The sequence below is a fragment of the Chamaea fasciata genome, unplaced genomic scaffold (genome assembly GCF_029207755.1).
Source record: "Chamaea fasciata isolate MVZ Bird 193981 ecotype frontalis unplaced genomic scaffold, bChaFas1.0.hap1 SCAF_18, whole genome shotgun sequence".
Classification (NCBI taxonomy): Eukaryota; Metazoa; Chordata; class Aves; order Passeriformes; family Sylviidae; genus Chamaea; species Chamaea fasciata.
This window is the reverse complement of record NW_027094103.1, coordinates 13,039,952-13,065,796: the sequence shown is the minus strand read 5'-3', so window position 1 is coordinate 13,065,796 and position 25,845 is coordinate 13,039,952. Positions and strand designations below refer to the sequence as shown.

At 48.3% G+C, this 25,845-nt stretch overlaps 1 protein-coding gene across 1 annotated transcript in view; it reads left to right on the top strand.

The window, feature by feature from the left end:
* The window catches only part of TMEM132D (transmembrane protein 132D), a 199,739-nt gene that overhangs the window by 123,037 nt on the left and 50,857 nt on the right, over window positions 1-25,845 (top strand). Inside the window, exon 4 of the mRNA XM_066199760.1 lies at window positions 806-989. Within this exon, the coding sequence (XP_066055857.1) occupies window positions 806-989 (184 nt within the window). The remainder of the gene's footprint in view (window positions 1-805; window positions 990-25,845) is intronic.

The window sequence follows — 25,845 nt, the reverse complement described above, 5'->3', positions numbered from 1 at the left end:
CGTGGCAGGGACGTGGCAGAGGCAGCAGGGGCTGCATGGAGATGCTCCCCTGGAGACAGCACAGAGCTCCCCTTTGGTCTGGATTTGTAAAAACCGCTTCGCCTCTTGCCAGGGAGTAGAAGGCACGAGAGGAGTGACAGACTTGTCTTTACAAACAAACTCCGGCTCTGCTGGTGGATAAAACCAGCGCTGAGAGAGAAAAGAGGCAAGGGGAAGGATCCCACTGATGGATGGATGGATGGATGGATGGATGGATGGATGGATGGATGGATGGAAAGGAAGATACTTGCCTTTACAAACAAACTGTGGGTTTGGTGATAAATGAAACTGGGTACTGAAAGATGAAAGAAACAATGGGGAAACCCCAGAAATTCCATGCCTGTCTTTTTTAATAAACAGAAAATACTTTTGATGCCGTGGTTTCCCCTTTCGAGGAGTGATTCCCTTCGGGTTTGTTCAGGCGCTGCTTTACCGGGGAGAGGAAATCCAGTGTGCTCGTTGGAGGGGGGCTCTGGCAGCCAGCTCAGGCTGGAATTCCAGCCTCTGTTTGCCTTGGCTCTGGTTGTGTTTGTGCCCCCGTGAAATGGAGCAGAGCACAGTGACCCACGTCACAAAGTGTCACTGAGCCGCCTGGGTTGGTGGGGAGTACCCTGAGACCAGTGCAAACCATGAATTCATTGTTAAACCCATCATCCCACCAAACCCTCTCTTTGAAGGAGCCTTAATCCGAGGTTTTATTGCTACAACAGCAGTTATATTCCTGATTATCAGTCGTGTGAACGAACACCTCCTCTCTTTGCTGCAGTGCCGAGGGTCCTTCCTCTGAGATCATGCAGATCGATTTTGAAATCGAGGACCTGCCTGACCCACCTGAGACCCAGCTGATCACCTGGCAGGTGGAATACCCTGGAGACACCACGTCTGACCTGGGCATCTCCAAGATCTACGTGAGCCAGAAGGAGCTGGTAGGAGTTCTCCCTTTGGCTATGGTAAGGCACTGTTTGGCACTCGGCGGGTTTTTGGTGCTGCTTTTACAGCTCCAGCGTCCGACCAGCAGCTGAGAGGGGAGGGAGGGGCAGGAGGGAACAGGTCCTGGCTTGTGAGGGGAGAGCACAGCTTCTCTTGGGGGCCAGCTCTTGCTCTGTGACTGACACACTGATTTTGGGGGGCAGAATTCCCAGCATTTCCCTTGGTCCTGCTCTGTGACTGACACACTGATTTTTGGGGGGCAGAATTCCCAGCATTTCCCTTGGTCCTGCTCTGTGACTGACACACTGATTTTGGGGGGCAGAGTTCCCAGCATTTCCCTTGGTCCTGCTCTGTGACTGACACACTGATTTTGGGGGGCAGAATTCCCAGCATTTCCCTTGGTCCTGCTGTGTGACTGACACACTGATTTTGGGGGGCAGAGTTCCCAGCATTTCCCTTGGTCCTGCTGTGTGACTGATACACTGATTTTGGGGGGCAGAATTCCCAGCATTTCCCTTGGTCCTGCTCTGTGACTGACACACTGATTTTGGGGGACAGAGTTCCCAGCATTTCCCTTGGTCCTGCTCTGTGACTGACACACTGATTTTGGGGGGCAGAGTTCCCAGCATTTCCCTTGGTCCTGCTGTGTGACTGACACACTGATTTTGGGGGGCAGAGTTCCCAGCATTTCCCTTGGTCCTGCTGTGTGACTGATACACTGATTTTGGGGGGCAGAATTCCCAGCATTTCCCTTGGTCCTGCTGTGTGACTGATACACTGATTTTTGGGTGAGTTCCCAGCATTTCCCTTGCTCAGAACTCTGGATGTGCCTGTTGTGCTTGGGCCCTCAGTTCCTCGTGGCACCTGAATCCAGAGTTCTCTTACCTTGGTCTGGACTTTCCCGAGGGACAGTGTTTCCAGATTTGGAATTCTGACTCCACACCCACTTGAGAGTGAGGAAAGAAGTAAAAGGGACGCCGTGAACTCTGAGTGATTTTTAATTAGCTGGGAGCACAAAATGCAGCGTGTGGCCAGTGTCTGTTGTACAGAAATGCATTCCAACGGGTTGCGCAGTGAAAACTGCAGGATGGAAATTTTCCTGATCCTTTAGCCTTGTTCTTACCCAAAAAATCTCTGTTAGAGCCCCGGATTTCAAGTACAATCAGAAATTTGTGCGTTTCCTCTTCTCTCCCTTTCACAATTCTCCGTTGTTGGGGATGGAGCACACTTGTGTGAGCTCTGGCTGTGCCTCATTTCTGTTCTCGGGCAGTCTGTTAGAAAATATTGACACGTTATTATTTAGTGCCGAAAGGAAAACAAAAATCAATCCCGGAGCATTTAAAAAAACTGTAACCTGGATGTTTGCCAGGTGATTGCCGGGTAATTATGCCGTCACTGAAGGCTGGAGGTGTCTTCTGCACTTCCAGACTCCCAGGACTGGCTGTTCTTGGTATTTATTTATATTTACCAACCTCTGAGCTACTCAGATGTTGTGGTTCTTTCTTTTACCAAAAGCAGGTTTTTCTCTGGTGGTGGCTGGTGCCTCCATTGCCGAGGTGTCACAGCTGGAACTGCGGCTGCCTCACAACTGAGCTGGATTTAATCACCAATGAAATGTTGGATGTAATCACCAGTAACGAGACAAGGGGGCCGAGGGGTGTTCCACAAGCTTTTTATTTCTTTATTGGTTTTAGTGAAGGCAGAGACATAAAAGGTGGTAAAACTCAGGCCATAACAACAAAAAACCAAGGTTCTCTTTGTTCCAAGGCCCTTAAAAAGCTTTCTAGCCAATGGGCTGATGCTAAAAGCTCACAAGCACCGACTTAAATGATCACTGAACGCTCCACGTGCACCTTGCAGCATACAAGAGTTTCTTGTTTTATATTTTTTCCAGCTCAAAGACTTCCTATGATATTTCCTAGAAATACAGAAATTTCATAGAAAATTTCCAAATATTTCAAAACTCAGCTCTGTCCCAAACCTCTGTCTATGTAAACTCATGGCAACGTGGTAAAAACTCTCTGCCTTTTCAGTTCCCAGGGTGTGACCCCTTTGCCTGGCTGCTCCCTCCTGTGCTGGGAAGGGAAGAGGCTTTCCCCAAATCACAGAATATTCTGGGTTGGGGCCTGAAATCCAGCTGTGCTTGGCCCTGGGGTAGTGGGCTGTTGAGGGTTAATGGGACGATCAGCCTGATGTCACCTGCGGCGTTGGGGTTTCTCTCCTCTCCATCCAGAATTGCAAAGATAAAAAGGTTTCTTCCCCGGCGGTTCCAGCAAACCTCGGCTCTCCTCACGTGCGCCCAGGAGCCGCTTTATTATCAGGTGATGTGGTGGCAAAATGCAGCTCGGGAGGACAAAAATAGATCCTGCCGGCAGTGGCCACAAATCAGCTCGCTCCGTTCATTTCCATTAAAGATGAGGAAGAGCTTTGCAGCAGCAGAGAATTCTGTGCTCAAAGGTCACACGTAAAGCTCTCAGGAGGTGGCATTTGCGAGGCAACAGGTGTGGGCATGGCGGGGAGGAGGGAAGGCACAGGTAAATGGCAGCGGCCCCTGGATCCCCGACAGCCTGGGAATACTTTAACCTTCTCTGCAGTGCCAGGGAGGGAACTCCGGGGCTTTAAAAACCTCCGGGTCTTTGTCACGCTTCGCTTTGTGCTGAGGAAATGACTCAGGTTCGGGTGCAGCCCTTTGGAGGCCTCCGACTTTGATTAGTTTGGTACTTCGCTTTTCCCCGCGGTCCTCGCTGAGCCTGCTTGTGATTTGCAAATTTAAAACTGAAAAAAAAATTATTCTCCTCTTCCATTTAGAAAGGAGCAGAATGAACAGAATGTGTTGTGTCATTTCTCTGGTTTTGGAGACAGGGGTAATTTGGGTTAGTTTTGTACTGGTCTCCTTAGCAGAATAATTTCATGTACAGAAGCACCAAACAGAAATGCTCTTGAGTATTTCCATTACAGGCTGATCCTAAAAAAGAACAGTTTTACTGCTGTCACACTTGGCAGAGCTTTGGGTTTTTTAAAAGGACTGGGATGTGCCAGCTCTGCTCCACCTCTGCATCCCGCATTCCTTGCTGCTCCCGCCCATGGATCTGTAAATTGTAAAGCACAAGATTGGCCAGGTCGGGTGTTCCTGATTTCTGGAGTTCCAAAGGGCTGCAGTGAAAACACTGAAATGTGCACACTGGCATCAGGGACAATGCTGCTGCTGCTGCCAGGGGTGATAAATTCAGTATCAGAGCACTGAGTTTACTTTGCCTTCTCCTATAACACAGGAAAAAGTGTAGGCAGGACCCTCAGTGTCCCTTCAGAAATTGCTTGGAAAGGATGAACGTTCACAAACTTCAGGTTTTGATAAATTGCTGCCCACAGACGACTTTTAGATTTCCAAATCAGCAAGTTAACACCAGAGTATATTCTCTTCTCTTCTCTTCTCTTCTCTTCTCTTCTCTTCTCTTCTCTTCTCTTCTCTTCTCTTCTCTTCTCTTCTCTTCTCTTCTCTTCTCTTCTCTTCTCTTCTCTTCTCTTCTCTTCTCTTCTCTTCCCTTCCCTTCCCTTCCCTTCCCTTCCCTTCCCTTCCCTTCCCTTCCCTTCCCTTCCCTTCCCTTCCCTTCCCTTCCCTTCCCTTCCCTTCCCTTCCCTTCCCTTCCCTTCCCTTCCCTTCCCTTCCCTTCCCTTCCCTTCCCTTCCCTTCCCTTCCCTTCCCTTCCCTTCCCTTCCCTTCCCTTCCCTTCCCTTCCCTTCCCTTCCCTTCCCTTCCCTTCCCTTCCCTTCCCTTCCCTTCCCTTCCCTTCCCTTCCCTTCCCTTCCCTTCCCTTCCCTTCCCTTCCCTTCCCTTCCCTTCCCTTCCCTTCCCTTCCCTTCCCTTCCCTTCCCTTCCCTTCCCTTCCCTTCCCTTCCCTTCCCTTCCCTTCCCTTCCCTTCCCTTCCCTTCCCTTCCCTTCCCTTCCCTTCCCTTCCCTTCCCTTCCCTTCCCTTCCCTTCCCTTCCCTTCCCTTCCCTTCCCTTCCCTTCCCTTCCCTTCCCTTCCCTTCCCTTCCCTTCCCTTCCCTTCCCTTCCCTTCCCTTCCCTTCCCTTCCCTTCCCTTCCCTTCCCTTCCCTTCCCTTCCCTTCCCTTCCCTTCCCTTCCCTTCCCTTCTCTTCCTTCGATGTCCCAGTGGTGAGGCTGCAGTCTGCCTGGCAGAGACAAGAACCCCAAAGCCCCTAAACCCATTCTCCTCCTGCCAGGGAATATTCTTTTGTCCTCAGACCCACTGGACACATTCTGAGAAGTCCTATTTCTGTCAGTCAGGTTAAATAAATTGTATCCAAACCCTCCACACCAATTTTGCATTATTCCTTCTCGATAATTCATTGTCCCAGCCTGCTCCTGATGTTCTTGTTAAAACTTTAACCAATATGCTGACAGGAAGTAAACTGCTCTGCTTGCCATCAGCATGAGGAGCTGGAAAAGCAGACCAGGTAAATAAATAAAATCCATTGTGGCAGGAAAGAGGCTGTTTATTATAATGGAAACTTTTTTTTTTTTTTTTTTGGTATTACAATTGTAATTACGATTTCTAATAATTACAGGGCTCAGCTGTCATGGCAGTGGCTGCCACTGATGGATTTTATAAATACCCAGGGCATTAATGCCCTCACAAACACACATACGTGGCACATTTCGGTGTTAAATAGTTCATGTGCTGCTGGGGGCTGGATGTGCAGCCCAGGCTCAGCTCAGAATTCCCAGTGGGCTGCTGCAGCCTCCTCTCCCCATGACCTGACAATCAGGGAGTTTTGGGGTGAAATCCGGGATTTCCTGCAAGGTGGATCTCCCCCCTGGGGAGGGCTGTAGAGGAGCAGGTTGATTTTGGGCGGATCTGCCTTTGCCTGGGGCTGAGTTCTGCCTGGCAGCAGGATCCCATCAGCCCCAACCCTCTGTCCTACTCCAATTCCGTGAGGGAATATTCCCAAAGACTTCCACTGACAGCTTTATGAAAAAGAAAGAGATGTCTAGAGAGTAGATAAAAGCTTTTACCTTCCTAATTCATAGCCTTTAAATTGCAATTACAGTATTCGGCAAGTTTTCAAATATTTAATTAAAATGTTACCCAGTGCTGAGAAGGAGCCTTTTTAAATCAAAATGATTAGTGAATCACAGATGAAACCTACTCCTAAGAAAGGCAGAAACCTTTGGATCATTGTGACACTGCCAGCAAGTGTTTTCTTTTCGGAAATGTCTCCTCTTGCTTCCTGAAATTAGACAGGTCAAGGACTTGAAAGTTCACCCCATGAACCAGACTTGCCGTTCTCCCAGTGATGTCTCGGCAACCAAAAATTCTGATTTTTGAGTCACCTCTCTTGGGAACAGACGTCCCAGATGATGGCAGAATACCTGCCGGTGGCTCTGGCCGTGGTCGTCCAGGTGTTTGTGCCCTGGGAATGTTCTGTTCCCTGTCTCTTGCCAGGGTTTGCTCCTGTTCCCTGGGGTTTGTGGCGAGTTGCTCAGGGCTTGTTCTCTGCAAGGGCACAAATTACTCGCGTGGCTCAGTGTCACATCCAGACCTTGCTGCTGCTCTGTTGTTTCAGGCTGGAGACCTCTCCCTGCTGGCTGAAATTCCGGCAGTGCCCATGATTGAACTTCTCCCTGTGACTGCATTTCCTTCCATTGCTTTTTTTTTTCCTGAACCCTTGGGTTTATCCGCTGCTTCTATTTAATAGTTCAGACTTCTGTATTGACAGTGCCTTCCCAGCTGACACCATCAGCAAATTTGAGTAGCAGTCTGTTTCAGGGTCATTATTGACAGCAGTAAAAACACCGATTTTCCCTGGGTTATTTCTGTGCTGTATCAGTCTGGGCTGGGCTGTTGCTGAGGAGCAGATTGTCTCACTGCCTGTGGCTCTCCCAGCTTTCCCTGGGTCCAGAAATCTCCCTTCTGGACTGGTTCTTGTGCTGAGACAACTTCCCCTGGAAGGGCTTTGTGCTGCAGAGGGGCTCCCTTGCCTCTCCCTCCCTTGACGCTGTTTTACACCACAAGGACACAGATCCAGGAGGCTGAAAATGACTCCTTGATTTCTGGGATGTGTCTCCCTTTTATACTATTTCCCACAGACCAGTTGGATTGGTGACACAAAGACAAACCTCTTCACTCACACTGGTCAGAGCAGAGGGACAGCAAGGAGAAGTCCCTCCCAGGGAAAGGGATGAATAACAAACCTACAGCTACAAAAACATTTCTCCTGTTTACAGAAAATTCCCTGGGAAAAGGATTTCAGAAACCCAAAACCCCTCAGGCATGGAACCAGGGCTACATTCCCTTGGCTGCTCAGCCTGGGCCAGCTCAGCTTGGTGGCCCTGGCCTGCCTCCAGAGCATCATCATCATCATCATCATCATCATCATCATCATCATCCCTGCCTCGGCCGTGCCCTCCCTTGGCTGCCCAGCCCTTCACTGGAGCGCCTGTGAGGAGATTTCTCCCTTTTGTCCCCCTGAAGGGCGTGCTGCCTCAATTGGTTCCCCTCAGGTTGGTGGTTTGGATGAAGCATTGCTGAAGGAGCAGCAGAGCATTTATTCCTCCCTGCTGGAACAGATCATCACCTCTGTGCTGCTGCTGGAGCAGAGCAGGCTGGGATCTCTCTTTTCAGCTTCCTGACATTATTTTTAGATTTGTTTCCTAATTTTGAGGTACTCTTTGGGGGCTTCCTTTTCTTTCCCCTTCTCTCCTTTTTTTTTTTTTTTAATTTTTATTTTTTCCTTCTGGGGATTTAAGGTTTTGGAATTATTTATTTACGAGCCATGAAAATCTCCCCAAAATGGATTTTAACAAGTGTGTAATTGGATAATTTGACAACTGGTAAGCTGAAGCCCCAGAGATCAGGAATTACACTTCACCACAGAATAGTGGTTCTTCATGTAGAATTAATTAGATTTCCTCTAGATTACAAGTAGTAAGAAGAGTAGTCAATTAAGAGAATTATTCCCTGACTTTTCCATCCCTCTCCCAGCCAGGGGTTTGAAGAATTCCTTTTTTCCCTGTGTCCTCCCAGGGGCAGGACAGCAGTCAGAGGACGGGGGACAGTGGGGTGAAGGGTGACATGGGGAAATGGCACCTGTGGTGTGTCACCTCCTGATTGTCCACGGGGCTGCAGGCTGCTGGGACCAGGGAGGAGGAGGAGGAGGAGTGATGATGGTGGTGACTGGACGGGCAGGGATGATGATGAAGATGCTTGGACAGGCAGGGATGATGATGATGGTGTTTGGGAAGGCAGGGATGGTGATGATGATGATGATGAAGATGCTTGGACATGCAGGGATGAAGGTGCTGGACAGGCAGGGATGATGATGATGGTGCTCAGACAAGCAGGGATGAAGTGATTTGGACATGCAGGGATGATGAAGGTGCTGGACAGGGATGATGATGATGATGGTTCAGGTGTTTGGACGGGTAGGGATGATGATGAAGATGTTTGGACAGGCAGGGATGAAGGTGCTTGGGCAGGCAGGCAGGGATGATGATGATGATGATGATGATGATGATGGTGGTGGTGTTTGGACAGGCAGGGATGAAGATATGTGGACTGCAGGGATGATGAAGGTGTTTGGACAGGCGGGGATGATGATGATGATGATGATGATGGTGCTTGGACCAGCAGGGATGATGATGGTGTCCGGACAGGAAGGAATGAAGGTGTTTGGACAGGCAGGGATGATGATGATGATGATGATGATGGTGCTTGGACCAGCAGGGATGATGATGGTGTCCGGACAGGAAGGAATGAAGGTGTTTGGACAGGCAGGGATGATGATGATGATGATGATGATGATGATGGTGCTTGGACCAGCAGGGATGATGATGGTGTCCGGACAGGAAGCCATGAAGGTGTTTGGACAGGCAGGGATGATGATGATGAAGGTGTCTGAACAGGCAGGGAGGAAGGTGCACCCAGAGTGAAGATCTCACAATTTAATGTTTCCTGAATGCAGAGGAAAGAGATTTTGTTGCAGCACATCTGTTTCACTTCTGTTGTGACCTTCAAGGAAGGGATGAGGGAAAAATAAAACAGGAGATGTGCACAGCTGAGAATTTGGAATACCTAATGTTGTTTTATAATCGCTGATGTCATTTCTAGTTGTGAGGAGAATACAGAAAAACCCAACATCAGAATGTGGAAAGTGCTCATTTAAAGAAGCTTGACATTTAAAGAGACTAAATTATGGGTGTGTAAGAAATGTAAATGTTAAATGAAAAAACAGTCTGGTTCTTTTTCATACCACTTACCAGTAGTTCTGTCATAAAATAACAGAATCACTACCCTGGAGTGGGATTCTGCAAAATTACTCCCCTGGAGACACAGCAGTTACAGTTCAAAGTGACTTTTCCCTGCAATGCTAAACTTCCATTTCCTAAACCCATCAGCTCCAAACACAGGGAATGCCAGTATTTAAACCACTCCCCACCTGGCCTGAAAATCAGTCCTGACAATTTGAAAACAACTTGCTGGGCTTTCCAATGTTCCAAGGAAAAACCAGTAAAACCCAGTAGTTGTTAAGTTGTACAGAAACATGGAACTTACATGTAAAGAAAGGCAATACACTGCAGTGATGAGACTTTCCATTGTAATTCAGGGTAAGAATTCCAAAATTCTGGTTGTGATATTTGTGAGGCAAACCGGCTTTGAATTCAAAAATAATTCTCCCTGTTTTCCGTGGAAGGGAGGTGCGTCGTTTCCACGTGTGTGTTTTCTCTTTGATCCTTAAAAGATGTCAGAAAACTGAGTTAAGTTTCCTTGTCAGAAATGGGTACAACCTAATATCTGTATATAGCTCTTTGCTGATAACAGGAACCACTGAAAAAACAAAAAAGTGAAAAGCTTAGACATGAGGGGGAAAACAAAGCATTTCAACATTTAAAACAGAGAGGAAAAAAGCTGAACATATGTAAAAATATGTAAAAGTATACATCTAATTTTGTCCTAAACAGGAGCAGGGAAGAACAGATCTGTGCTGCAGCTGGCATCCAAAAACCCACAGCTCTCCTCCTTGGGGGAGCAGATGCGGGAAAAGCCAGTGGCACACTTCGGTGTTTATGGATGTGGGTTTTGTTCTGCGGTCTGTCAAATGATTTATGGATTTCTTACTGTGAAAAACTTCAATTTTTTAGACTTTTCTGAGCTTTGTCCCTCATCTTCCATAGCATGGGTGGGAAGTGTCGGCAGCGAGCCAAGCTGTCAGCAGACCTCACCGTGGTCGGTGTCTGGGGCTCCTGGTGTCTGTGGGATTGTGGATTCACCAGGGAAATCCTGTTCCCACAAGCAGCTTGGCCACTAACAATCAGCTTGGGCTGGGATCTTTTGGTGGCTTTTCCTGCTGTTGTGCACGTCTCTACATGCCAATCCCCACAAGGGACAGCCTTAGAAAAAGGTAACAACAGATTTATTCTCCAAACACCCAGGGTGTTTACCTGGAGTCACAACAACGCTGTGATGTTTAAAGCCCAGGTTGCAAGTGATTTAATGGTGTAAAAGAAGCTTTGCTGTCTGTGAGAACCAAACCTGAGAGTTTGGGTGTGCCAGGTTCTGGACAAGGGCAGACACATAACTTGAACCATGGCGGAGAAAAGCACTGACAGGGAAACACATCCTGGGGACATCAGGTACAGGGTCAGGAGAGGGGATCTGTCCTTTCTCCTCTGGCAGTGCCTCTCCCCGTGTGCCCGAGGAATTCTGGCCCAACAAAGGGATTTTAAAGCTCTGTGCATCCCCCTCCCCACTGTGCCAGGACACCGCGGGGGGCTGGCTCCTCTCTCCTGGAGCAGCTCAGCTTTTACTCAAATAACCTTTGCCGGGCAGTCTGAATTCCCCCGGCAGAAATTTCACAGGAGCTGAAAATGGGAGAAGGATTTGGATGCTCTGATAAACTGAACACACTTAATTATCTTACCTTCATACCATAAGCTGAGCACGCTATTTAATCACCTTCATACCATAAAGTGAACACACTAATTAATTACCTTGCCTTCATACCTGTCTTCCCGCTGCCCTCTGCTGGGAGGCTTCTCCAGCCTTCCCCTGGATGGAATTTCCTCACACTCCAGCCTTTGCCCTGCACCTGAGAACACCTTTGTGGTAACTTTTATCTGGTTTTTATCAGCATCCCTGACAGAGGAAAGGATGCCCAGCCGGGCCCTTTCAGAAGTCACTACTTCCGCTAGGAAACGTGATTTGTAGAATTCCTTTACTAATGATAATTGATGCACAGACAGGACGTAGGAAGGGAAAGGAAGGGTGGGAACGCAGCAGCAGCTGCAGTGTGTTCTGTTTGCAGAGTGACATTTAGAAATACCTCCAGTGGACTCTTATCTCCTCTCATTCTTTCTTTTTTATCTTAAATGGATGCAATCAAGAGTTGCTTCGTGGACAAATAGCTCGAAGAAAGCATTTAAGTTATTTCCTGTTTTTCAAAATCTTAATGCTAAGTAGCACTGAAGAAGGATTGCATAAATGCTTAGAGGAGCTGCCAGTCTAATGTTAAATTCACTTCCTACCTGTGCAGGAGAGCCCAGCCTGGGGCTGGCCACCTCTCCCTCCAAATGCCCACCTCTGTGCAGGGCCTGGAGTGACTCCACATTCCCTTTTCCTGTCAGGAGTGAGTTCCCCATTCCTCTTTCCTCTCAGGAGTGAATTCCACATTCCTCTTTCCTCTCGGGAGTGAGTTCCCCATTCCTCTTTCCTCTCAGGAGTGAATTCCACATTCCCCTTTCCTCTCAGGAGTGAGCTCCACATTCCTCTTTCCTCTCAGGACCAAGATCCACCTCCAGCATCTGTCCCTGTCTCCTTGTTGTCAGGAGAAGGAGCTCTGGGATTTTGGGGGAACATCTGGACCTCGGTTAGAGCCCAAACCCATGGCAGGGGTTGGACCGGCAGCTTTACTTTGGGCTGCACTTCGATGTTTCGCTGCAGGCCTTTGACAAATAACTTCAAATGTCCAGCCTGTGAAAAACCCCCGTGGAAAACAAGTGTCAGCCCAGCCGCACCTAAAGTGAGCACTTCACCTGTCCCTGGAGGCAGCCAGAGAAAACTCTGTTAATGGGCTCTGACTGGTTTTATTTAAAGGAGGATTGATCTCTCTTTTGTGTCTGGTGTTTCTTTTTCTGTCTGATTCCCTTTCCACATCCGTTCTCTGCCTTTTGGTTGGAACGGGGGAGGGAAAAGCAGAGTGACCCTTTCACACCTTGCTTGCATAAACAGCTCGTGTTTGTTGGAGAAGTCGTCAGCGTGGAGCAAATGGAATCATTTATGGCAGGAGAGGAGCCCAGGACTGCGTGACCACAATTCTTCTCAGCCGCAGGAATTACTTGTGGCTGCCCTCACGTAAGCTGCTCCCGAGGCATTTGACAAAAGCATTGATTTCCAGAATTCACTGGAAAGAGATGAAAATAAGCTTATTAATAAAGGTATCGGCAGAAGAGCTGTGAGTCACAGGCCCATTGACTCGTTCCCCCTGAGCAGCCTCACAGGCAGCTCAGCAGCTCCAGTTCGGAGCCACTTGAGACAGAATCATTCCCCTTTCTCGAGTGTTCGTGTGAAGAGACTGATGCCCTGCTTCTGCCCTGGATACCGGCGCACAAGCGTTTGAAAAGATCATCAGGTGATCTTCAGAATGATTTGAAAGGATTGAAGTTGGTTGTTTTTCTCCACGTGGGAGTGCCATTTGTGTTGTTCCTTGCTGGAGGCCTGCCTTGGGAAAACGTGGACTGATATTTGCTGGTTTATTTACTGTTTCTAGGGCGAAACCAGTAGGATTTATTATTTTCCTGGACGTCTGCAAAGCGCAAAACCTTTAGTGCAACCTCGGCTTGTGAAAGATTTCCTTCTGAGTCGCGTCTAAAGGGGACAGGGAGGGCCAAGCAAAGAAAGGCATTTGTCACCTGATAGTTTAAGCCAGGCTGATTTAGAGAAAAGGGGATGAAAAGAAACTCATCCGTCTCTCCGCCTATGAGTTCCACCTTGGTAGCTCTGTGTGTAACTGCTCAGCAGAGGCAGGGCTGGTGCTGCTGCACTGTGGGTTTGAATGCAGATATTCTGTTCACCAGGGCAGGGTTTGACACACTCACAGGGGGCTGGGTTTTACTGCAAGCCGAATATCTCAGTTTGTGGACATTACTATTGATTTGTGGACTGGTTCTTCTCATTTTCTTCAAAATGTGGATTGCCACGTGTGTTTTCAGTCACCAAGAAGATTGTACTGTACGTGTAATTTCTGTGATCAGCCTCAGTGGTGTTGTCTTGCAGTCAGCACTGGCAGTGGATTATTTGGGATTTTGAGCCTGGGGTCCCTCCCACACTTGTGGGGTGTCATTAAAGGGCTGCGTTTGTCTGCAGAGGGTTTGGTGGGCAGGGCAGGGCTGAGCCCAGGCAGCCAGGGCTGCTGGGCACACACAGGGGTGATGCACAGGCTGTGACCTGAAAACATCCTGACTGCTTAAACAGAGACCTCCCTGCATCTTTATTTCGTAAAGCAGAGGAGAACGTGGGCAGAGTTTCTCTGGAGCACGGCTGGAGCTGGCAGAGCCCGTGAAATGCATTTGTAAATGAAGACCCTGCTCTGGCTCAGGTTGGAACCCTGGGGGCTGAAAATTGCAGCCTTTCTGAGCTGAGGGGTGCTGACCCTCAGGCAGGCACCGCGTTTCACCTGAGGCCATGGAACAGGCTCCCAAAATTGTGTGACAGCACAGCGGCTGTGGGTGTGTAGTTAGAGTGGCGGTGTGTGATCTCACAGGGTAAAGACACAGGTCTGGAGTTTTGGTATGTAGTGATGTGTGTGGGCCCAGATGGAGGATTCAGGGCGTTGTCTGCGTTCTTCCTCTTCACCTTCTTCTTCCTCTTCTTCCCAGATTTGGGTGGTTTTCTCTAACTGGGTGAAGGATGTCTGCATTGCAAACCTCCAGTGGTCACTATTGGGCCAAAAGCATCAATGATGTGGGTGTCACTTTGGCATTGGGTGATTCTGGTAGGAGTTAGGTATTCTCCATTTTGTCTCGTTTCTTTAAGTGGCAGGCCGGAGCTCACGCTGTAAATACTGTAAATAGATAAGATACAAAAAACAACCCAGAGCAGACTCTGCATTTCCCGTGTCTCATCCTGACCTCGGCCGAGATAAAGAAACCAGAGCTGTGACAGGCTCAGGGCTCTCAGTGCCCACCGATCCCTGGAAAGGAACCCACTCTGCAGTGCCCGAGGGCACGGGTACCCCCTGCCCAAACCCCAGTGAGCCTGTGCAAACGCTGGGTGCAGGAGAGAAACGCTGCCTCCTTTGAAACGCCCCCCTTTGGAGCAGCTCCTGTCCTTGAACGTGCACACCGAATTCCCACTGTCCTTGGCAGGCTGTGCAGGAATGCACTGCACAGGAGAAATTCATCCCCACATTTGCCTTTCTTTCCTGCAGCTCCCTGCAGCTTTTTGTTTTCCCTTGCTTTAACTAATCAAAGCGTTGCTGCGTTAAAGGGAGTTCTCTCGAGACCATTCGCCGCTTAGTTTAAAACTGTTGTTCTTGAAAATCGATGAAATGAGGTGGCTGCCATAATATAAAATAAATTTTTTTTTTTTGCTTTATTCACCAATAAAATGTGTTTGGCAGTGGCTGACACAGTAGCTTTAGGAACTGTGCTGTGTGTAGCCACAACTGAAAGGGACTGTCAGAGAGCGCAGACGTGGAGCACAGATCATCTGCCTGAAATCTTTAACAATAAGTAGGAGTCCCGTATGTTAATTTGAGCATCAGCCTTTTATCTTTGTTGAGCGGAGGATCTGCAAATTAAATCCCAATCAGGAATGAGAAATAGGCTGGTATTGGAGCAAAACCTGGGTCGCCTAAAAGATGGAGTTTTATTTTTTGACTCCCCCTGCAGGGAGCAGAGGCCTTCCCCAGGGCTGACTGGGTCGTGGAGGTGCTTTGCGTTAAAGTTGGATCTCCTGGGTGTGATGAACCACCCTCACCCGGCAAAGAGGATCATTTCAGTCTCTAAAATGCAGCATTTAAACTCAGAGTTAGGACCTTCAATACAAGGAGCGTTTTGTCACCAGTCCTGGCGCTCAGTTTAGAATGAGGAGGGGAAGAAAGGAGATGTTTTCCATCCTGCTTTTGGCTGATATTTTAATACTTCTGTTGAACTTCTCCCTTTGCCCATCCAGGCTGACTCATAAAAACAGCTTTTGTTTTGCTTTCTGCCATTCTGCCCACTGGTAAACTTTTATTTTAACCTCACCTTGTCCTGCTGCTCTCTGTGTCTGTTCTTCCACAGCTGGCCTCTGCTCCCGGCTTGGAAATTTCACTGGTGGAAATTCAGCTTGGAAATTTCAGTGATGGAAATTCAGCTTGGGAAATTTCACCGCTGGAAATTCATCTTGGAAATTTCACTGCTGGAAATTCAGGTGGCACTGCCAAGGCCCCGTTGCCGTTCCTGGTGGTGACTGACACGGATTTTGAGATTTTGCCTGGCACATCTGGGCTCTGCTTTTCCCCCACACCTGAAGCCACCTGTTAGACTCCTTGGGGTGGGATTTGGTGCAGGAGGGAAGTGCCATTCCATGGAATCTTCCTTCCCTTTTAGGAAAAAATTTCCCTTCCTTCCCTTCATTGGGAAGAATTTCCCTTCCTTCCCTTCCTTCCCTTCAGTAGGAAAACTGCAATTTCCTCCAGGTGCCAGTGGGGCAGGGCTGGGTATTCTGCCTCTTTTCCTTCACATCTTTTCCGTGGGATGGATATTTTAGTGGCCACCTCCTTTTCAGAGCGTTCCTGTTGTAGGCTGGGTTTCATTGATGCGAGCCTGTTCCTATCAGAGCGCTGAGAAAGGAGATTGTTTAAGGGTGTCAGTTATGATAAGTCAATAAAAAAGAAAAAAACCCCCATGCTCTACAAGGATGGAAACAGCTCCTTTGTTTGCTGAAGTCAGGTATTCAGGGGATACCAACACTGGATTGTTGCCATCATTACAGAGACTCAGCTGGGAATAATCAGAGGATCTCGCTCTCCCTGACAATTTTTTGAAAGCAGCTTGTGACAGACTATTTAATGAAGCAGAAAGTGGAGTTGGGTTTGCATTACAGAATACTGAAATGAAATCTCATTCTAAAAAGAAAGAAAGAAAAAAAAAAAGCCCCTCACTTTCTAGCTGCTCTTCTTCAGATGTCTTCATTTAAATGCAAATAGCAGCTTCATCCACAATGAAATAAAAAAAAAACTCTTTTTTTTTTTTCCCTGGGAAACAATAATGAGGGTAAATTTAAGTAATTTCATTTTTGTAATAAGATAATCCTTTTCAATGCTCGTGGTAATATTGTGATAAAGGTTGATTTTTAAATTATTATTTTTGACTAAGGGAAGGTATTTTTGGCTTTTGTGGAAGCAGGAATTCCGCATTCACTGTGGCTCTGCCCAGATGCTGCTCCTGGGGTCAGAGAGTTCAAGGGTCTGATGTGGATTCCACTGAGCCCAGTGGGCAGATAATCCACAATGTTATCTGCAGCTAAAGCTTGTTCCACCTCCACTTGATTTGGCTGATGGAAGTGGTGGTTTGGGGCTTGTGGGATTTCCTGGTGGTATTTGTGCACAAGCAGCTTTCAGCAGCCCAAGTCGGGGTGCACTTCCCTGATTTCCTGACCTCAGAGGCAGGAGGGGGGTGACGAGCTGGTTATCAGCTTCTTCAACAGCTGCTGATGAGCTTTATCACAGATTTGCCCTCAGCAGCTCCCAGGTTCTGGCCCAGCCTGTCCCAAGGATGTCCGACTGCTGCTGCTGCTGTGGATCAGAGAACATTTGTGGTGTGCTGATGCTGTTTTACACCACAACCACACAGACTCTGAGATTCAGCAGGCTGAAAATGACTCCTTGATTTCTGGGATGTGTCTCCCTTTTATACTATTTCACACAGACCAGTTGGATTGGTGACACAAAGACAAACCTCTTCACTCACATTGGTCAGAGCAGAGGGACAGCAAGGAGAAGTCCCTCCCAGGGAAAGGGATGAATAACAAAGGTACAGCTACAAAAACATTTCTCCTGTTGACAGAAAATCCCCTGGGAAAGGAATTTCAGAAAGCCAAAACAGCTCAGGCACAAACCAGGGCTACAGTGAGCTCTGTCTGCCTGACAGTGAAGTCCTGTGTCTTGTGTGTCCTCTGGTCCCTGCCAGGCAGTGAGCACAGCCTGATGAACTCTGTCACTTCACCGTGTCATCGCTTTATCTCCAGTTCTCCTCACTCATGTGGCTCCAGCCTTTCTGCATCTTGACAAACTCTCAGCAGCCTCAAGGTTCTTCTCGTAGAAAATTCCAGGCAGAAATGTTTCACCTCAATGGAGAGGGGCCCAAGGTAGATAACATGAATAGAACTTAGAGCCTGTAGGTGAGAGGAATAAGAATTTTCTCCAACAGCTTCTTATCCAGAACTGAAAATCTTCCTATTTAGCCACGGAAGGCCCAAAGAGAGTGGGATATCATGGAATATAGACAAACAGCAGGGTGTTTCCAGCAGTCCAGAGAACAAAATACACTTTCATTCATCTATCCCGTGTTTCTCAGAACTCAGATTGTGAAATGCAACTGCTGACAGGTGTCAGAACACTTGTTGATACAGGTCCTGGAAAAGAATGTGCTCCCTGATTTCCAGGGATGGAAATCTGCAAGTCTGGGGGGGGATTTTGTGTCTAAAAGCAAATGCCATTTTTCCAGCCATGTACAGACCTAATAGAAACGAGTGGGAAGGTTTTAAAATCAGCCAGGACCGTTTTCTGCAGCTGTTATTTATGAGCAGTGTTAGTTCTAATAGCACCATCAGCAATATGTGTAGTGTTTTCTTGGTTAGATCGAGTCCTGCAGGATATTTCATGTTCCTGTCAGTAATTCCCGGCTGATTCTTCAGATAACTGGATCCTGTCAGGCATTTTGGAGCCTCCCTGAGCTCAGCACGAGGGCAGTAACACGGGTTATGTCCAAGATGGTCACTGCAGTACGAAGATATACATTACCTGCATTTTGGTTTTCTTTCTGTTGCCAATTTCTCCATTGTTAGACTTTAACTTGCACATTAAACACATAGTTTCCCTTTATGAAGCCAGAAGGGTTTTTCTTTGCAGTGAAAATGAGTGGTTCAATTACCCTCCTACTAATGGATAAAATGTAATTAACATTGTCTTGAGGCTAATTTTCCTTTATGCCGCCATTCTGCGTGAGCTGAACATCATTCTCTGGAAAAAGTCAATGTGTCACTTTTATTAGCCCAGTTTGCACTTTAACACCAAGGAAATTAATTCAAGATACATTAATGTCCTTAACTTCAAATGCAGTGGAATGATCTGAGGAGAGGAGGGAACTCTCACGTGTCCTTGATGAAGTCATGCACTTTGGGGCGGTGTTTTTGATAAATGGGGTCTTGTTTCCACATGTGCCTTGGTGAAAAGGGCAAAAAATTCCCAGCCAGCTGCTGCTCCTGACCATAGGCCTGATATTTTTGGGTCTGAGAGATTTCAGCCTGCTGGCAGCTGCTGACTTCTTCCCAAGGAAAAATTTCTGAGGAAAGCTTCTCCTCAAAACAGTCCTGGCAAACAACTCTCTCAGAACAATCTTTCTCCAGGTGGTGTTTTGCTGTTTCTCTGGTTTAACCCACGGGATCAGAGAGGTGTCGCTCCTGTTCACCAACCACGTTCAGTCTGGATGGGAACACCTGGTAAAAGGCAGTAAGGATTAGACAATAAAGCCTTTTTTTCTGTGCTCTTTGCCTTCTGAAATATTTGGAGTCTTTCTTTCGTGTCCTAGAGCGTCACAAACCAGAGTGGCCCAGCAGACCTCTGAGATCTCCCTCTTTTCCAGAGTGGCTCCTTGGTGCCTGGTTCTTTATTCCGGTTGTTCAGCAGCAACCTGACTCCTCAATGTTCGTGGAAGTCAAGTGTTCTGCTCTTGTGTTTCAGTCCTTGTGCATCCCCCGTGGACAGGCCTTCAGCGCCTGCAGAACAGGAGCAATAATAACCCAGTGATGGAGAGAGGCTGTGCTGTGATTGTCGCTTGGCTGTGCCCTCCACTGGGAGCACCTTTTTATAGCAGTAACCTCTGTGTGCAGCGCTGTGAAGAATAAGTGGGATGTGATGAAGGTGTGCCAGGTGTGCAGAGGGAGATAAACTCAAATAGTTCTGTGTTGTGGCAGCAGAATAGACTGCTCTCCTGGCAGAACATGCCTTTCCAAGAGGCTGGACGTTTCCACAGTGAAAAGCTCAACTCAGGGGAGTGTCCTGAGTGCTCACCTTCACCAGAGCTGGGTCTGCACACAGCACCCCACCCCAGGAATGGCTCCTGCCCCGGGGGAGAGGGGCAGTTTGTAGCCCTGGTTCCATGCCTGAGGTGTTTTGGTTTTCTGAAATTCTTTTCCCAGGGAATTTTCTGTCAACAGGAGAAATGTTTTTGTAGCTTTACCTTTGTTATTCATCCCTTTCCCTAGGAGGGACTTCTCCTTGCTGTCCCTCTGCTCTGACCAATGTGGGTGAAGAGGTTTGTCTTTGTGTCACCAATCCGACTGGTCTGTGTGAAATAGTATAAAAGGGAGACACATCCCAGAAATCAAGGAGTCATTTTCAGCCTCCTGAATCTGGGAGTCTGTGTGGTTGTGGTGTAAAACAGCATCAGCAGTCTGGGGTTTTGCCATTTTTTAGGTGCCCAAGAGCAGAGTTTGCACCTAGATCCTGCAGGATATGGATGATAGAAATGTTCAGGGTGAATTGTCCAACATGGATTTGGGAGTAGTTCTCCATCCATCATCATCTCTAGGGCAAGAAAACCAATGACAATCCCAAATACATTCTGAATGTAAAAAAACCCAGCTCTTACTGATAAACTCCTCCTTCTCTGGCTGTTTCCAAGTCTGTTCCCAGATGCCAGGCGGGTACCAAACCCTGTGCCCTGCAGGGAGGAGATGAAATCTCCCTGGCTGCCTTCACTGCGTGGAAGGAAAACTTCCTGCGGGTTCAGGAGCAGGGAAACCTCCCAGGCACTGCCCTGTGTCCATCTGGGTCCCAGTCCTGCCTTTCCCCGTGGCACCTGCACGTCGTGGTGGATTTTTGGGAGCTGTGAGGAGTAACCCCCCCAGCCCCGCTGCCATCCCAGTCAGCGAGCCAGAAAGTGCAACTTGTTAATTGCATTTTGGCAATGGAAAGGCACAGGAGCCACTGGGTACAGAAGGAAGCTTGAGCACAGCTGCCTGATTTCAGCACATTCTCAGCGCTTTCCAGCTCTTTAGGCTGAGCATGTGTTTTAATGATTTAGGTCCAAGGGCAGCAAATACAGGAGGAAAAAGAGCAAAAGCACTAAATCCAGAGATAAGGCATGGTTTGCACCAGAGCAACAGATTTCTTCTTCCTCCTTTCTGGATTTGAATGCAGTTAGAGGAAGAAATGTGTGCCAGAAGAAATCCAGTAGCTGTGGCATTAAATCTAAACACGTGTGTGTGTGTGTGTGTGTGTGTGTGTGTGTGTGTGTGTGTGTTAGGGACAAGGCTGTGAAAGGCCCGGCTGACAAAGGGAACATGAAAAGCCACTTTGTGCCTGTGATCCCCAGCCCGGTGCTCTGTACAGATCCTGCTCAGAAGCAGCATCATTTCCCTGCCCGGGATCTGATCTCGGCAGGGAGGCTCAGCCCACCTGCCCATTATTGTGCTCATTAAATCCCGGCTCATTTCAGGGTCTGTCAGCATTCCCATTTCATTCCCACCTCGTGTAATTCCTTGGCCCCTTCCTTTGTGCTGCACCGAGGTTATCAGTATGCTGTGGACACTGCTGTGGTTTACAATATATTTAAGAAGCAACAGGGTTTTAAATCTGCTGCAACAGTTCTGTCTGAGGTGGTGGATTAGCATTTCAAATACTTTTTTTTTCCTTTTTTTTTTTTTTTTTTGTGCACTAACCTCTTGGGTAAACCCTAATTATTTAAAAGTAGAAAGCTTTCAGGAATAGATGACATTGCTAATTGAAACAGTCACAAATGAAAAACGAATGTAAACGCTGTAAGTTAACCCAAACAATTTGTCTGTCTGTAGGGAACATTACAGCAATCAGGGCTGGGTGAACCGTGGGGAGGAGCAGAGGGAAACGGGGGAGTCTGGAGCAACATTTACAAACTGGGAGCCCAAAACTCATTTGTTACAAAAGCTCCAGAGGCTCAGTCTCTGTTATCTGATGGGGTGAGTTATTAGTGCACATTATGGGGATCTTGCATCGTTTCAGAAGGGTATTCCTAGAAAATTGCATTCCATTTTCCTAGGAGGAAAAACAAAACAAATACCAGGAGACAGTAAGAATCGAAAGAAATGTATTACCTTTGGACACCAAAATCCTGCCTAGCACTTTGAAGAAGATTAATTATTTTGAAGCAGTCTTTCAAGCTGAAGTTTTATTTTTTTTTTCCAGTAAACATGCAGGGTCACAGTGGTTTTAGACAGCTCATTTAATCTGCAGCTTGAATACAAACCATAATTCCTGCATCACCTGGCAGCCAGAGCCAGGAGGATCCATCTCAGTCCGGTCTGGGCTGTGCTGCCACGTGAGCTGAGAGGTTTTTCCCTCTCTGATCCCATTAGCGAAGGTTTTCTCCTGCCCCAAGGGAAGGTTGAGCAGCACTGACAGGGGACACCACAACGCTCCTGCACCCCAGGAGTCCAGTGCCCGTGGTCCGTGGGGAGCCCTGCCTTGGCCCTGGGCTAAATCTGAGCTCTCAGCTCAAGGGACACCATGGATTCTGCTCCTCCCAGCCGCTGCAGCCCTGAAGGGCAGCTCACCCTCAGCATCATCATCTCCTGCATCCCTGGGCTTCCCCAGGAAGGGCAGCTCACCCTCAGCATCATCATCTCCTGCATCCCTGGGCTTCCCCAGGAAGGGCAGCTCACCCTCAGCATCATCATCTCCTGCATCCCTGGGCTTCCCCAGGAAGGGCAGCTCACCCTCAGCATCATCTCCTGCATCCCTAGGGTTCCCCAGGAAGGGCAGCTCACCCTCAGCATCATCTCCTGCATCCCTGGGGTTCCCCAGGAAGGGCAGCTCACCCTCAGCATCATCTCCTGCATCCCTGGGCTTCCCCAGGAAGAGCAGCTCACCCTCAGCATCATCTCCTGCATCCCTGGGGTTCCCCAGGAAGGGCAGCTCACCCTCAGCATCATCTCCTGCATCCCTGGGGTTCCTCAGGTTCCTCAGATTTCTTCTTCTGAATCCCTGGCATTCTCCAGGAAGGGCAGTTCATCCTCAGCATCATCATCTCCTGCATCCCTAGGGTTCCCCAGGAAGGGCAGCTCACCCTCAGCATTATCTCCTGCATCCCTAGGGTTCCCCAGGAAGGGCAGCTCACCCTCAGCATCATCTCCTGCATCCCTGGGGTTCCTCAGGTTCCTCAGATTTCTTCTTCTGAATCCCTGGCATTCTCCAGGAAGGGCAGTTCATCCTCAGCATCATCATCTCCCTCATCCCTGGGCTTCCCCAGGAAGGGCAGCTCTCCCTCCCAGCAGGGAATTCATCCCCCCCAGCTCCTGCAGTGCACAGAGCAGAGGGCTGATGCAGGTGGTGAAGTCTCGTACCCAAAGGCTCCAATTTATTGGTTCCTTTCCTGCTCTAAGGACACCTTCTGTGTGTTCAGCACCTCTTCACCCACTTGCCGCCCCTGGTTTCTGCCCTGGCTCTGTCCCAGTGCTCCCAGCACGAGCCAAAGGCCGCAGGAATGGGAGCAGAGCCAGGAGCTTCATTACCAGATTGCCTGGAATTCCAAAGCCCTTCCCACCAGCCGGCACTGACACCTCTGTATTTCAGACTGAGGGTGCATTTTTCACAGGCTTGGGGATATTAAGAATTGTTCAGAGATAAGAGAAAAAAAAAAAATGTTCTGGGCTGCACTGTTGAGTTCTTTCCATCCATCCTAATGCAGTTTCAGAGCAAATCCCTCCATGTCATGTAAGCAGAGCATTAAAGGGAACAGCACTCAAGATGATGCTGTAAAATGTGCTTTAATACCACAATCATTTATTATGCTCATGTTGTATCTTTCATAATAATAATAAATCTGAAAGCAAGTGTTTATGCAACATAAACCTAGCTTAAGGCAGCCTGCAGAGTTTAGAAAGCTCCAAAAGCTGTTCAAAATCTCTCACAGGCTCTTAAAAAACCCTTAAATTCCCAGTGTGGGATTTTTTTCAGTGAAAGCTCTTCCCTGTACTCCTGGTGGACAGTCTTTCCCTGAGGTGGATGAGAGGGATATTTTTATGTCTTGGAGCTTTGCTCTTTGATCTGTCTGAAAGCCTTTGGTTCCACCCTGCACTCCCAGAGGACGCACAGCCCAACATCCCTGGGCCTCTGAGTCTCTGAGTGCAGTTTGCTGGCTCGGCTCTGGCAGGCTGAGCCGCTGGGGGTTTGAGTTGTGCTGGGAGCGCTCAGCAGGGCCTGCATTGCCACCACATGGACAATCCCAGGGCCCCAGGTGGTGGGAGCCTCTCAGAATCCAGACTGCACTTGGCCGTTTTTCCACCCTCTCCAACTTGGATGTGTCCTGGGATCAACTCTGCTTTCGGTTATTCCCTAAACTGAGCAGCATCTCAGCTCCCCTCCTGCGCGGTGCCCATCCAGCTGCCCCCCAGACTGTGCCCTCTGGAGCAGAAAAAACACACCAGGAGCCTCTGGCTGTCACTGCAGGGACGTGCTTTCCTCATTTTGGTTTCTCCTTTTTCACCTGTGCCGGATCCGTTTGTGTTTCTTTGCTTCCACAGCTTCAAACAGCGCCAGGCTCACTGTCCAAGGCCACCATCGGCCCCTGTGACACAGACGTGGCTTTGCTGGTCACATCTGAGGGCACACTGAGGAGAGCTGAGATGCTGCTGTGGATTTGGGATGGGATTCAAGCCGCTGTGGAGTTTAAAGAGCTTCCCCTGTGCAGACCTTGTCGTGCCTTGGTGTCATCCCAGGAGAGCCAAGTCCCCCACGGGGCTGGGCAGTGTCCTGGGGCGGGCACGGAGTGTCCCCTGGGGGTGATCTGTGGGGACACAGGTGGAGTTTTCTGTAGCCCTGGTTCCCTGCCTGAGGTGTTTTGGTTTCCTGAAATTCTTGTCCCAAGAAATTTTCTGTCAACAGGAGAAATGTTTTTGTAGCTGTACCTTTGTTATTCATCCCTTTCCCTGGGAGGGACTTCTCCTTGCTGTCCCTCTGCTCTGACCAATGTGAGTGAAGAGGTTTGTCTTTGTGTCACCAATCCAACTGGTCTGTGTGAAATACTACAAAAGGGAGACACATCCCAGAAATCAAGGAGTCATTTCAGCCTCCTGGATCTCGGAGTCTGTGTCGTCGTGGCGTAAAACAGCGTCAGTTCTCAGTGTGGCACATGCTGCAGTGTGGCAGCAGCTCTGTCACTGCACTCACCCTCACACTCCTTCCTCCTGGGCTTCCAAAGGAGCTGTGTACATTTAAAAATCCACCTGCAGCTCCCACCTGCCGTGCTGGTGCCTCAGCGAGATCCCTGTGATGCTGCAGAGGAGTGAAGACAGAAATTCCCGCTGTCACATCCTGGAGCCCGGTGCCGGAGATCCCTGTCAGCACAAAGCTGTATTGACACTGAGCAATCCCCCTGCCTCTCCCAGATCACGTCCCGTTCAGCTGGCTGCCGATGGATTGTAGTTTGGATAATGAGGCATGATCTAGCCCGAGTATTTAGCATAATGGAAGAACAATAAATCATTCTGGAGCTGTCAGCATAAGATGTGGATGCTTTACATTAGGTAAATAAACAGCGCCTCATTAGAGCCAGGAGTTCGTGTGAAATCAGGAGGCAGGAATTGCATCCCTTTGTTTCCAGTGGCTGATAATTACTTTAAACCGCTGGAGTGAATAGGTTGTAATTCATTTGTACCTCCCTTTTGTCTGCCGCCGAGGAAGACTTGAGGAATTGCCGTGCCTGTAAGCAGTGCTGTGTGTCAGGCACTGATAAATGTATCACACCCCAGCACGGCTTTATCTGGGGAGCAGATTTTGATAGCTCGCTAGGATTTAGGTCATTGGATAATTCAGTGCAAACTGCAAATCTTAATGCTATTGACAGAAGACAGAGCACAAATAGGCAGCACTTTCTATAAATCCCAGACCTGTAAGTAGCTCTCCTTTCGCAGATTTATGGTAAATGTCCTTGAGAAGCTGTTCAGGAAAATGAGCGGGCTGGCTGTGGATTGACAGGTTGGCTCTTCAGATTCAGATGCTGGAGGAGATCTGCTTCACCCTGGAACGCGGCTCTGTGCAGAGCACAGGCTTTGTCGGGCACACAGACTTCCTGGGATGCAGATCGGACACCCTGCAGCGCACGGGGACGGCTCCTCTGAAGTCACTGGGGCCGCGTGGCTGCTGAGTTATCTGGGGCCGGGGGAAGTTCCTGCTCAGCTTTTGGAGGGCTCAAATTCTAAGCCGAGATACACTTCAGATACCCAGGAGCCTGGTTTGTGTGCAGGAGAGAAGTCAAAGAGATTTTGAACGTCAAAAGATGGGGTAACATTAGGTGAAAAGATTCATGGTTTTCTGATACATTATTTGGGGTTTTTTTAAGCTTTAATTAAAAAACAAACAAACAAACAAAAACCAACAACAGCAAACTATCCTTCACAGAAGGTGGAGAATAAATACAAGAATAAGAATAAGAATAAGAATAAGAATAAGAATAAGAATAAGAATAAGAATATTCACAGAATAAGCCAGGCTCATCTTCTGAGCAATGACTTTCTGAGTCTTCCTTTCAGAAAGAAAGTCATCTTCTGGTCATCTTCTCCATGCTGGGAATAAATCTGACATGACATGTATGATTACAAAGTTCCTTTCTTTTTTTTTTTTTTCCCAAGAATTCA